Consider the following 14,252-nt stretch of genomic DNA (forward strand, 5'->3'; position numbering starts at 1 on the left):
AGCCCAAGGATCACCAAAATTTCTTTCACTCACTGGTTGTTGAAAAGACTATTCAAACACTGTATCTGAACACTTGTTTTTGTTGATGGAGACTGACATACAGTTCAACCTAATGAGTGTGTAAGGTGGAGAAACATCCCAGTAACCGATACAGAAAATAGGAAATCCTCACTTGTCCAATGTCCTTTAGCAAGACTCCCAATTCATAAGGGGATCATTCTACCCTAGTCAGTTTCCTTTACCCCAGTTGGTTTTTAAAATGCTGACACAGGAATATAAGGACAATGGGGAGAACAGACGCAATAGCTGATACAATCGCACAGAAGGACACAAATACCTCTTATTTTTGAAAGTTCTACGGAGGACATTTATAAAATATTTAGAAATGTAGCTTCCTTTGCAGTTGGGTAAATTACCTGGGCTTCAAAAATGAAAGCAAAAGGATTTGGGATAAGAAACCTCCAAAATTCTAAGGGAAGTTTGAACCAACCATGCCCATGGTTGGAAGAACAGGTTTTGAATAATTCTAAGAAAATCTCTCATTGCTTTTTATTTTGTCTTACTAGAACATATTAAAAGGAATTGAGAGTCCAGAAGAAAGTAGGTTATATGGAAAACATTCTCCTTGGCCCTCAAAATCACTGGGTTTGGGTTATTCACTGAGAAGTTTGACTATAATCAAGTTTTCCATAAGAAGAGTAGTTTTAGCCAGTGAAATCCAAGCCATCTTCTTCAACAGTACCCTGTAGAAAGGGAAAAGAAAAAACCCTCTTATGTTTGAAAAACTATTATTAGTCTGAAATGAAAGCTATCACCTTCCAAACGAACAGGAGAAAAGGCTGGCTAGTTCAAGTCAGAAGCCCAGTGTGGAGGTTTCCAAGGCCCTTTTATTAGGGGAAGGTCCCCTGTGTAGCACAAGACTTCACATATGTATCAGACAATCAGATCAGTTCCTAAAAATTAGGAAGAAAAGGGAAAAACAAAACAGATTCTCTTTTTATATATATTAAACATAAATTAAAAACAATTTATAAAATGGTCACCTTTCTTACAGCATAAATGCTAAGTATATATGAATGCACCTCCAGGTTTAAGTTGTTGAAGTTGGTTTTGTTTTGTTTTCCAATAATAAATAAATAAAATTTGTTCTTAAGTTTTCGATCCACCTGTGCCACAGCAGGGCTCTGTGTCATTGTTGGCTCTTCTCCCCCTGTCGCTCCTGTGCGCAGCGCTGGGCTGTGCCGGCAGTCTCACTGGCCCGTCAGGGTACTGGCTGTCTTTTCGGGGTGGCATCCGTTCGTTAATTCGGTCCAGTCCTCGGGCTTCTTCAAAACTCCGGATCCTGTGCTGAAGCGAAAACCCTCTGATGGCTACAGGAAAACAGGAAAGGGAGGAGCTCAGTTAGACAGCAAAGCAACAAGCTTAAAGCATGCTAGCACACAGCAACCTCCTAGAGAGTACCATACAGGGTTGGAGCAGACGTCTGGTGAAGGTAAATAGGCAATATTTGATCTGAATCAGACTTGTCTGAAGCTACTGCTTCCTTAAGGCTCAGAGGGCAGCTGACACTGTGGAAGTACTTTTCACAGAAGCTCTATGTAATTAATCATGGCAGAAGCACGCCTGACAAATGGCTAAGAGGTTCGTTCCCAACCGTAACACATTTGAGAGTTTCTTATGGGCCTAAAACATGCTGAGTGTCAGGAAAAAAAGGCAATGCTAGAATAACAGAACAAGTTAAACAGAGTAGTTAACTTTAGCACAAATACCATATTGGCCACAAAAAAAGTACCAATAAGAGCTCATCTTTTTGTTTAGAAGGACAGCTTTTTGTCTTGCACGACCAGGAGCTGAATGTAAGTTAAAAGCCATCTGAAAAAGAGCTTCTGGAGATCTTTCTAATTGAATTTTTGTATCACCAAGGGAAGGCCTTCCCATTTTCAATCACCTTACTTAACAGAACAATTAAATTTATAACACATGTTTATCAATTCCAATGATTTTCACCATCAGATTCATAGAGGATTTGTTACTTGAAACTTGTTTTCTTAGAAACAAAGATAATTTAGCCTGACTGCCTTAGTGCAACCTCAGAAATGAATTAAACTAAATCCCTGTCTACTTTTGACTCTGTTCTTGATGTCCTTTAGAATCATTAGAAAAAGAAGCTGACCTGTTTGAGTCTCTAGTAATCAAATAGAAATCACTTCTACAAGGAGGGGCTACTGGATTAAACCACTTGATCCCTCATGACCACTTGCTTAAGCTTCAGCCATCGCATTAAAATTGATGGAGCCCAAGGGCACCTGGGTAGCTCAGTTGGTTAAGTGTCTGACTCTTGATTTCAGCTCAGGTCGTGATCTCAAGGTTCATGAGATCGAGCCCTGTATCAGGCTCTGTGCTGTCCGTGCAGAGCTTACTTGGAATTCTCTCTCTCCTCTTTCTCTGCCCCTTCCCACCTCTCTCAAAAATAAACATTTTACAAAAATAAAAAACAAAAACTGATAGAGCCCAGAGAGGACTTCAACTGTGGAGAAAGTCATTTAAATTAACACCAATACAGGACACAGAGGAAACACTTTATGAGCATGCCTAGAAATACTTAATTCTTTTCTCACTGTTACAGTTCTGACGATGCAATAATTGAAGATTTCAAATGTTGACACAGCTCTTTAAAACTAGTAGACAGACACATGATCACATCTAACACAGGAATATGGCCATACCTTCCCGGGCCTCTACCGCTTCTACTGTGGCTGTAAGAGGCAGGAGCAGTGGCATGCAAAAATGAAGACAGAAAAAGAGTGAGTAAACCAACAGCATTGCTGCCAGCACAGACATCCCAGGCTCCCACCTCAGCCTATTCCCATTCATAACAAAAGTCAACTAGAGAAGCGAGGATTGCTGCGAGAAACTAAATTGTGGGGAAATGTGAGGCGGGGAGAGGGTCTATTATTTTTAACATTTCAGGTGGCATGGGAACCTTTTAAACTAATGGCATCCATAGCTAAGACAATGGGTCAGTCAAGCTGACTACAAACAACCAAGAGTTATGTTGCTTTCCTTATTTTAAATAGCCAACTGCTAATTTACGTCTTGACATTCACGTATCAAAATAGCTTGAATCAAATAATTTAACGTTACAACTGTTCTTTAGTTTCTAACAGCTCAGATGGTATTAAATGAGCTGTTGCTGGGACCTATTCAAAACAGTTATTTAAAACTACTTCCTGCTCTTAAGCAATTTATGTGGGGTCCAACTGTCCTTTTTAATTACTTAATAAAAAAATGAATGGCCTTTGAATAACAGACTAGCATTTGGAAGGGAACGGAACGTGGGTTATAAGTGAGCGATTATTTCTTGTCCCAGGGGTGGAGTACTAAGCTGGCAAAGGCATAAAACTACTCAATCCTGGATACAAATTCACCTGCCATCTGGGATTAGAGATACAGCAGAAGCTGACATTTCCAACCCATATGGCTTCCATTTACTGTGCAGGAGGGCAGGCCAATTATTAAGGCCTTCTCCTTCGGTGATGGAAAAGGAAGCAATTTAAAGATTAGTGCCAACAGGTAAGTTTCCTAGTATCATCTTTTTAAAACAGTAAAAACTTGAATATATGAAAAGGTCACAGGTTGTAGCAAGAAAGATCCTACTAGAAAAACCCTCTCAGTTCCTCCAGTACCAATTTTTAAAAAGAAGTCAGGAAAGAATAATGAACAGTAACAGTTTGCTGTCCTGAAGTTTTATGTGTCAATAAGAGAGGAGAAACTGGAAGAACTGACAGTTAACTTCCTATCACAATGTGAGAAAATGGAAACTTGGAATCAATTTATCAAGTGCTTAAATATGTCAGCCATTTGTAGGCCTGTGGTAAAGCAATGTCACACCCTCCCTAATCTCCTCAAATAGAATAAACTTCCACAAGAAAATGATAGTGCCTTCAAACAGTATATCACTGGTGCTATTACAAAGCTGACGAACAAAGTGCAGCCTGAAACTGTATACAGATTGTTGTTCTAATTGGAGTTTAAAAGCTATGTGGTAAAATATGTACTAGTATTGCACTGTTTTGGGTCCTCCTAGAACTGCTTTTTGCATTGGGTATTTAGATACCAGCCTGCATTAAAGGACATTATAAGAAATAGTCCCATAAAACTGAGAAACTGATTTTATTTATTCATATTTATATATATTTTTCTTATTTTATTATATTTATTGAAATTTTATTTCTTTGTTGAAATACCTTTCTCTACTGAAATATAATTCATACACCATAAAATTCACTTGCTTAAAGTGTGCAATTTGATATAGAGTTGTACAACCAACAGGACAGTCTGTGGTCAGAACATTTTCATCACCCCAAAAAGAAACCTATTTACCTCCCGCCTCCCTTCCCCTGATCCTAGAGTCAACCAATAATCTACTTTCTGCCTCTACAGATTTGCCTGTTCTGGACATTTCATATAAATGGAATCACACAATATGTGACTTTAGTGACTGGCTTCTTTCCTTCAGTCTAATATTTTTAAGGTTTATTTATGTTGAAACCTGCATCAGTATTTCATTCCTTTTTATGACTGAATAGTATTCTATTCTGTGACTATCCACCTCATCAGGTGATGGGCATCTGGGCTGTTTCCACTTATTGGCTCTAATGAAAAATGCTGCTTTGGGGCACCTGGGTGGCTCAGTCAGTTGAGCATCTGACTTTGGCTCAGGTCACGATCTCATGGTTCATGAGTTCAAGCCCCACATAGGGCTCACTGCTGTCAGTGCAGAGCCTGCTTTGGATTCTGTGTTCCCTCTCTCTCTGCCTTTCCCCCCTTGTACTCTCTCCCAAAAATAAATAAAACATTTTAAAATTAAAAAAAAGAAAAAAATGCTGCTATGAACATTTGTGTACAAGTCTTTGTGTGAATACGTTTTCATTTCTCTGAGGTATTCAACTACAAGTGAAACGGCTGCTCATAAGGTCAACTGTATGTTTAATCATCCAAAGAACTCCCAGATTGGTTTCCAAAGTACCACATCATTTCACATTTCCACCAGCAGCGTATGAGGGTCCCAATTTGTCCACATCCTCACCAACACTTGTTATTATTCTACTGGGTGTAGTGGCATCTAATTGTGGTTTTGATTTGTATTTCCTTAATGTCTAACGATGTTGAACAACTTTTCACATGCTTATTGGCCATTTGTATGTCTTTGGAAAAATGTCTACTCAACTTTTTTACCCATTTTTTAATTAAGTTGTCTTTTTTTTTTTTTTTTTAGAGTTAATCCTCTCTTTTTTTTAATTTTATTGTTTTAAATTTACATTCAAATTAGTTAGCATATAGTGCAACGATTTCAGGAGTAGATTCCTTAATGCCCCTTACCCATTTAGCCCACCCCCCGCCCACAACCCCCCCAGTAACCCTCTGTTTGTTCTCCATATTTATGAGTCTCTTCTGTTTTGTCCCCCTCCCTGTTTTTATATTATTTTTGTTTCCCTTCCCTTATGTTCATCTGTTTTGTCTCTTAAAGTCCTCATATGAACGAAGTCATATGATATTTGTCTTTCTCTGACTAATTTTGCTTAGCATAATACCCTCCAGTTCCATCCACGTAGTTGCAAATGGCAAGATTTCTTTCTTTTTGATTGCCGAGTAATACTCCATTGTATATATACACCACATCTTCTTTATCCATTCATCCATCGATGGACATTTGGGCTTTTTCTATACTTTGGCTATTGTTGATAGTGCTGCTATAAACATGGGGGTGCATGTGTCCCTTTGAAACAGCACGCCTGTATCCCTTGGATAAATACCTAGTAGTGAATTGTTGGGTCATAGTGTAGTTCTATTTTTAGTTTTTTGAGGAACTTCCATACTGTTTTCCAGAACGGCTGCACCAGCTTGCATTCCCACCAACAATGCCAAAGAGATCCTCTTTCTCTGAATCCTCGCCAACATCTGTTGTTGCCTGAGTTGTCTTTTTATTATTCAATTATAAGAGTTCTTTAAATTCTTTAGATACCAGTCCCTTATCAAATGCATGATTGTTAATATTGTCACTCATTCTATGGCTTGTCTTTTTACTTTCTTCATGATGGCTCAGTTTGCAGCACAAATGTTAATTCTGATGCAGTCCAATTTATACCTAATCTATTTTTTTATTTTATGGTCTTTGTGAATCTGTTCAGTTCTTGGCACTCCTCTTTATTTTGGTATTAGGAAGCTTGTAGTAAAAGTTGTGGCTATTGGCTTGTTTTGTTTTGTTTTCCTTTGTGCTCCAAATTCCCAGCTTCTTTACTTTACTTTACTTCCCTGTATTATGTGTGTACTGTAACTTACTCAATTCCCTCGTGGAACAAGGTAAGATGTAAGTGAATGCATGTTATAAGGCCATATGGGATATTGTTGGTTGAAAGGTCTCCAAGTAAAGTTACAGGAACAATAGGGTAGAGGAGAGCGGAGAATGGGTGATGGGCACTGAGGAGGGCACTTGTTGGGATGAGCACTGAGTGTTGGATGCAAGTGATGAATCATGGGAATCTACCCTTAAAACCAGGAGCACACTGTACACACTGCATGTTAGCCAACTTGACAATAAATTATATTAAAAAATAAAATTAAATCACGTAAATAATTTTTAAAAAAGTTACAAGAACAATAAAAGGTCTTTTTTAGCTAATGTTCCAGTTTGCCAATGAACCTACAGAACTGAGACTCTGATGGGAAAATGACAAAATAAGCTCAGTTCCTGTCAATCAGTGAGAGAGATAAGGAGGTCTAAAAAGCTGGCTCCACCTTCAGTTCTGTTCTTACACATTCCTGAAGATGTCTATCAATGAAAAACCTTATGTGATTAAAACACTAATATTCCAATTAGGAATGAAGAAAACAATATACTTGGGACTGAGAACAGAAGGCAGATCAAAGATTATAAACAAACAAATCTCCAAACAACACATCTATAAAATTCTCTTCATTATTCATCTCTGATTGGCTCTTTCAAGGTCCAGATTAAAACAACAACTTTGTGGATCAGCAAGTTTCCAAAACTTTTCAAGAAAGGCTGTAGAAGACACTCCCTTCTTCTTCACCCATGGTGTTTCCAACTAATTCCAACCTACCAAAACTGCTCTCAGAGTAGCTCACATGACTAATTACCAAAGTAACAGTGGGAAGTATTGCCTCACAAGAAACTGCACATTTATTTGAGAGAAAAAATTCAATCTAAAATAGTTTACTGATCCTTTTTATGAAACTAAACAAATTAAGAAAATTAGTTATATACTTCTAAGGAGAAAATGTTTATTTCCTCCTTCTAAATAGCTGAACTCTAACATTCCAGTATTTAATTTGAAAGAGAAGGAGAAAATCAATCCTATAAAAAGAAAAGGGAAAAGGGGGCTTGTTCCTAGTAATCAACATCAGTGGACTTTCCACAAAATGGAAAGGATTCCTGTAAGTAATGGGATGACAAGAAAAAAAAAAAAAAAAACTTAAATAGAAACAATTCAATAAAATAAGGGGGCAAAAAGCAGTGAAACTCTAAGTTGCTAATGCTTCGACTCCAGTTTTTGTGCCTAGAATTAATTGTCTTGCTTGACCAGATCTATGTCTATTCTGACAAATATTGATCTTTTCATTCCAGGGTTCCATAAAGCCCTCTCCTTACAAGCCAGCACCCACACACTTTTTAGAACAGACACTCTGTTTGGATAGGTGACATGGCAGTGGAGTAGAACATGGCTTGTAGGCAGAGGCAAACTCCCTCTCTGAGACATTCTAACACCCAAAATTAAGGTATAAAATATACATTAGGTGAGGCATATCATGTGCACGAATCTGAAGTGCACAGCTCTATACGTTTTTATGTATGAATACACTTGTGTAACTACTACCCAGAGAGTGATACAGAACACCCCCACTACTCCAGAAGTCCCTTCTGCTCCTTCGGGGTCAATTAGTCTCCCACCAGAGGAAGTGCCATTCTATTCCGACTTCTATTACCATTTGGCTAGTTTGCCTATTCTTGAACATTCTGTAAACCAGACAGTCTGTGCCATTTTGTGCCTAGCTTTTTGAGTTTACCATAATGTCTGTGAGGTTCAACCCTGTTTTTGCATGTATTCGTAACGTGATTTTTCATTGCTGTGTAGTATTCCATTGTATAAATAGAACACATTTATCTATTCTACTATTGCTGAACATTTGGGTTGCTTCCCGTTTGGGGCTATTATGAATAAAGCCACAGTGAACATTCTTATGCCTATCCTTTGGAGGACATACGCACTGATTCTCTTCAATATATACCAGGTCTTATTGCTGGGTTGCAGGGTAAGACATATGTTTTTGCTTTACTGCCCAACAGTTTTCCAAAGTGGCTGAACCAATTTCCAAGTACACTAACAATGTATCTAGTTCTCTTGTCCATAAATTCACCAACACTTAGTGTTATTAGACTTTTAATTTTAGCCATTCTGGTGAATATGTAGTGGCATCTCACTGCGATTTTAATATCTATTTCCCAGATAACTTTATTAAGCATCTTTTCATATGCTCATTGGCCATTTTGATACCCTCTTTTGTGAAGTGCCTGTTAATATCTTTTGACATTAAAAACATTAGTTGTGTGGGGCGCCTGGGTGGCTCAGGCGGTTAAGCGTCTGACTTCGGCTCAGGTCATGATCTCACGGTTTGTGAGTTCAAGCCCCACGTCAAGCTCTGTGCTCAAGCCTGCAGCCTGCTTTGAATTCTGTGTTTCCCTCTCTCTCTGCCCCTCACCCACTTGCACTCTGCCTCTCTTGTTCTCTCTCAAAAATGAACATTAAAAAAAATTACAGGGGCGCCTGGGTGGGTCAGTCGGTTAAGCGGCCGACTTCGGCTCAGGTCATGATCTCACGGTCCGTGAGTTCGAGCCCCGCGTCGGGCTCTGTGCTGACAGCTCAGAGCCTGAAGCCTGTCTCAGATTCTGTGTCTCCCTCTCTCTGACCCTCCCCTGTTCATGCTCTCTCTGTGTCTCAAAAATAAATAAACGTTAAAAAAAAAAAAAAAATTTTTTTTTAATTAAAAAAAATTACAAAACAAAACATTAGTTGTGTTTTTCTTATTGAGTTTGTAGTTCTTTATATATTCTGAATTCAAGCCCTTTGTCAGACATACATATTGCAAAAAATCTTTTCTCAGTTAATGGCTTGCCTTTTCCCTTTCTTAATCATATATTTTTGTAAATAGAAATTCTTAAGTTTTTTTTTTTTTTAGAAATTCTTAGTTTTATGGAATTTAGTTGATTTTTTTTCTTTTAAGGTTAGCACTTTTTGTGTCCTATATAAGGACTTTTTATCTACCCCAATACTCTCCATCCTTTCTTCCAGGAGTTTTATTGTTTTTATCTTTTATATTTAAGTTATAATTCATTTTGAATTAATTTTCATATGTAAAGAGAAGAGTCAAGATTCACTTTTCCCCCAGATGGATGTCCAATTGCTCCAGTATCATTTCTTCAAAGAAGCCCTAATTTTAGATTTTATGTTGACTGCTGGGTAATGGGAGCACATATTCCATGAAAGCAGTATTTCTCAGACTCACCTGTCTCAATAGTCTGCTTTCCTCCTGAGAGGACACCTAGAGGGAGTGTCCCTGTAGGCGTCAGGCCCTTGAGAGTCAGCACACTCTCACTCTCTTCCCTGCAAAGGAAGGTGAAAGTCCTGCATTAACGCCAGGGTGTCCACCACTCAGCAGTTCAAAGATACTAGAAGGAAGTTAAGAAAGGATGCACAGAGATGGAGGACAGGTTCTCCTTCTTCCTACCCCTTCCCTGACCCAAAGAAACAGATGTTTTATGAAAATGTTCCAATTTTAAACCACCAGCCAGTTCTTGCTTCTCAATTAGAGGTACTTAATAGGCAGCCGCTGTTCTAATGTTTCCCATATATCATACCATTTAATCCTCCTAATAACCGTATAAGGCAGGTCTTGTTATTGTCACTCTATTACAGACAAGGAAACTGAGGCTCCAAACCATTCAGCTAAGAAGAGGTAGAGCCAGGATGTGAACAGGCAATCTGGATCCAAGAATTCACACTAAATCACTCCATTCACTATACCTAAGCTTGTACCAAATGAATGTTTGCCAAAACATTTCTAGTCACTTTAATAGATAGGTCAGATTCAATCTGCACTCCGCTTTGAAGACCTATCCAATTGTACTACACTTTAATTCTAAAAAAAACTGTTCTAAAATCAGCTTCTAATTGTCTCTCAAAATACTTTTATCCCATACTGTAATGATAGATTTATCCTCACCGCAGAATTGAAAAGACCCGTGCCATCTTCCCAATGGCTCTGATTTTATTCTTGATGATCTCCTTTCGAACTGTAGTGCCTCCTTAAAGAATACAAAGAATAAGTGAGTTAAAAGAATGTGTTAACAAGGTTAGTTTTAAAATATGCAGGATGAAGTATCTTTCTAACTTAAAGAAATTATTGTTTTAAAAAAAGAAATCAAGGCCTAAGTTTGTTTAAACAAATAAAAATCCCAGGAAGTTCTAAGGAGCAAGAGAGAAAACAACCCAGAAGAAGGGGGGAAAAAAAGATGGAAGTAAAAATGGAGGGGTCACAACAAAGACAGACTGGATGGATCTATGAAGGGTAGGAACTTATTTGTGGTTCTGAAATGTAGAACACAGCAAAGAATGAAATATACACATAAACAAAGACAGCTGCTACAGCAAAGACCTCTTTTGCAAATGCTGTGGGCCACCTTAGGATGCAGGGTTTGGCCTGCCAAATGGCAAGTGATGATTCAAGCAGTTATCTTCTGCATATATACAGTTAGCTCTCCTGAACTTAGTGAGGGCTACTTTCATTCTATAATCCTCACTTACTCACAGACTGGTGAGTTACTGCCTACCATAGACAACTGTGTGGTACAAATCATGATGATGGGTAAGGTCTTTATAAAGCAACATCAAAAAAAGTTACCACAACATTTTATGGCCTTTTCCCATCTATGATTCAGGAAACAGCTCACGTATGAGAAGCCAAGGTCCAGGCATGCACCAGGTGACCACATTCAAAAGTCAGAAAGAGAAACATGGTCTCTCCTTCCTCACCCCTCCAGCTCTCAATATCCTGCAGAATTATATGGCAGGTCCAGAGAAAACACTCACATTAAAACAGAAAGGGAGGATGGAGAGCCTGTCTGAAATTACTCAACTACAACTAAAAAGATCCAATAAAATTAATAGACTGTGTGTGACAGACAGCGAGTAGTAAGCTCTTAGCACATTTTAGTCGGATACCTTTCCGATAGCTTGAAATGTAGTGATCTTCAGGGAGAAGAGACACCAAGAAACAAGGAGATGAAGATAGAAATATGAGAAGAGAAATTTAAGTTTACATGGAAGAGAGAAAAAAAAATCAAAGTGAAATGCAATGAGAGAAGCAGGCTACTATCTTTATCAGCTCAGAAGAGACATCCTTGGTATCATGATAGAACATTAAATTACAAATTTCTTGTCAGCAGTTTTCCACTTCTTAAAGTTTATAGTTTTACATAATTTCACATCTGTTTTTATCTAACATATCCCATCCCCACAAATCATGAAAATAAAATTAGACAAAGAAAAAGATACTACTTAAGAAACAAAACGATGCTGAAAACAAGGAACAAAAAACAAAGGACAGAATGAACAGCCTACAAATCTCGTAATAAGAGCAATATGTTTTTGTTTAATGGATTCACTATGTTCCTATACCTTTTTGGAGATATTATAGGTTTTCCTTTTTTAAGTTTTATATTTTCTTGAGAATCTCAAGTTCATTCACATTGTTTTTTGCTGTTTGTATTGTTGTTTGACTGACTCCAAGACTTTCCTGAGGTGGATGGTAATCCTTGGTGTTGGCTCCTGATTAGGAATGAGGGCCTAAAAGGCTCTCAGAGTTGCCAGGTAGACTGCAGACTTGGAGCTTTACAGGTTGTGATCAGGGTGAACTTTTGTTAGGGAATTCTCTTTATCAGTATTGAGGATGCACATGGCTGCTTAATTCACTGGTTTGGGGCCAGGTAATGATGCCCTCAGCTGTATTCCTAACCCAGAAATTCTTTGGTTACACTTTTTTTTAGAGATTTGCCTCCAGACCTGGAGGAGAGGCAACTGCCCAGTGGCAATTAGGATTTTAACTGCCTTTGAAACAGCTTCCACCTAGTCTTTTTTTTTTTTTTTTTTTTTTTTAGCTCAGTGCCCATCCCCTTACTCCCCCTAACCCAGTCCCCAATTCTAGAAATTGTACTACCAATTCCTTTGCTTTTTGAGGATTCTGTGCTATAATTCAGCATTCCACATTACTTTAGCTTTCTTGAATTAGCTAAGTGAGGAACACAAATTATTCATGTTTCCCAGCTTCTAGAAGTTCCTATAAAAATCTCCACATTTTTCTAGGTTTATCACTTTTTTATTGTGAGGTATGATAAACATACAGAAAAGTGCACAAAACAAATGTAAAATGTCTCTCTCTTCCCAAAGAAAATCACTCTCTTGACCTTTATTGAAATCACTTTCTTGCTGTTCTTTATAGTTTTACCATGTAAGCGTGTGGGTATCCACAAACACTATGGTTTTCATTGTGTTTTAACTTTCTGTATTTAGAACAATCAAATATGTATTTCTGTGTCTGGCTTCTTTTGCTCAACATTATGTTTGTAAGACTGATCCATGTTTTGCCCATTGTAGTTCACGGTCATTATTGTATACAATTCTACCATATGAATATGCCACAATTTTCCTTTTTACCATCAGTGGTTATTTGGTCTAATTCCAATTTTTGGCTATTGTGAATTCAACTGCTATGAATATTCCTATGCGTTTCTCTTTACTATTTCTGTTAAGTACATTCCTAGAATTAGAACCATCAGTTACAGGGTATGTATATGTTCAACTTTGGATAAGTTAGATATTATCTACTAAAGTGGACGTACGAAGTTATATTTCAGTGTATGAGCATTCCCGCTGCTACACGTCCAGGCCAGCACTTGGTGTCATCTTTAATTCATCTTTAATTTTAGCCAATCTGGTGGCTGTATAGAATCAGCCAGTGTGGTTTTAATTTGCATTTTCACAATCACTAATGTGGATGGATATCTTTTTATATCTTCACAGACCATTTTGATATTCTCTTTTGTGACGTACTTATTCAAGTCTCGTCTAACTGACCTGGAGTTCTTCATATATTCTTCAAGTGAACTCTTTGTTGATTGTGTTGCAAATACCCTCTCCCACTCTGTACCTTGACTTTTCACACTCTTAAAAGGGTCTTTTGATAAATATAAATTCTTACTTTTAATGTAGTCCAACTTATCAATAGTTTTCATATGGTAAATGTTTTCTGTGACCTGTATTTAAGAAATTGTCCTTGGGGCGCCTGGGTGGCGCAGTCGGTTAAGCGTCCGACTTCAGCCAGGTCACGATCTCGCGGTCCGTGAGTTCGAGCCCCGCGTCAGGCTCTGGGCTGATGGCTCAGAGCCTGGAGCCTGTTTCCGATTCTGTGTCTCCCTCTCTCTCTGCCCCTCCCCCGTTCATGCTCTGTCTCTCTCTGTCCCAAAAATAAATAAACGTTGGAAAAAAAAATTAAAAAAAAAAAAAAGAAATTGTCCTCTTCCCACAAGGTCATGAAGATTATAAATATTGTATTATAAATACTAGAGGCTTTATTTTTGTATTATAAATACTAGAGGCTTTATTTTTTTGCCTTTCATATATGAATTATTAAAAAAAACCTTTATGTTCATTTATTTTTGACAGAGAGACAGAGCATGAGTGGGGGAGAGGTAGAGAGAGAGGGAGACACAGAATCTGAAACAGGCTCCAGGCTCTGAGCTATCAGCACAGAGCCCGATGCGGGGCTCGAACTCACAGACTGCGAGATCATGACCTGCACTGAAGTCGGATGCTCAACCGACTGAGCCACCCAGGTGCCCCTCATATATGAATGTATTAATCCGTCTGGAATTTATTTTGTGTTTGAAATATGATATGAGTCAGGTTTAATTTTTTTCTCAGATATCCCCAAAACACTTATTAAAAATACCATCATTTCCCCACTACTCTGCAGGACCACCTCTGGTGTAAATCAAGTGTCCACAAATGCTGTGATGTTTCTGGATTCTCTACTCTGTTTCAGTGCTCATCTGTCCTTGCACTAATAATCCTAAATGCTCTAGCTTTGCAGTAAACCTTGATCTTCTTCAAGACTTA

General features: G+C 38.1%; 1 protein-coding gene across 5 annotated transcripts in view; it reads right to left on the reverse strand.

Moving 5' to 3' along the window:
* Positions 1-340: 340 nt before the first annotated feature.
* Positions 341-14,252, reverse strand: part of PPP3CC (protein phosphatase 3 catalytic subunit gamma) — a 103,182-nt gene continuing 89,270 nt past the window's right edge. Inside the window, exons 11-16 of one of the 5 annotated variants that reach the window (XM_086703465.1) lie at positions 11,301-11,327; positions 10,303-10,384; positions 9,586-9,683; positions 2,727-2,756; positions 1,167-1,370; positions 341-743 (exon numbers count right to left, since the gene is read on the reverse strand). In XM_086703465.1, coding sequence (XP_086559591.1) covers positions 733-743; positions 1,167-1,370; positions 2,727-2,756; positions 9,586-9,683; positions 10,303-10,384; positions 11,301-11,327 — 452 coding nt within the window. In that variant the 3' untranslated portion in view covers positions 341-732. Of the gene's footprint in view, positions 744-867; positions 1,371-2,726; positions 2,757-9,585; positions 9,684-10,302; positions 10,385-11,300; positions 11,328-14,252 lie in introns of those variants that run through there. The other 4 variants (XM_025932916.2, XM_086703467.1, XM_086703466.1 and 1 more) reach the window with 4 other exon arrangements.

The sequence above is a fragment of the Puma concolor genome, chromosome B1, assembly GCF_028749965.1.
Source record: "Puma concolor isolate L17-30 chromosome B1, mPumCon1.1.hap2, whole genome shotgun sequence".
Lineage (NCBI taxonomy): Eukaryota > Metazoa > Chordata > Mammalia > Carnivora > Felidae > Puma > Puma concolor.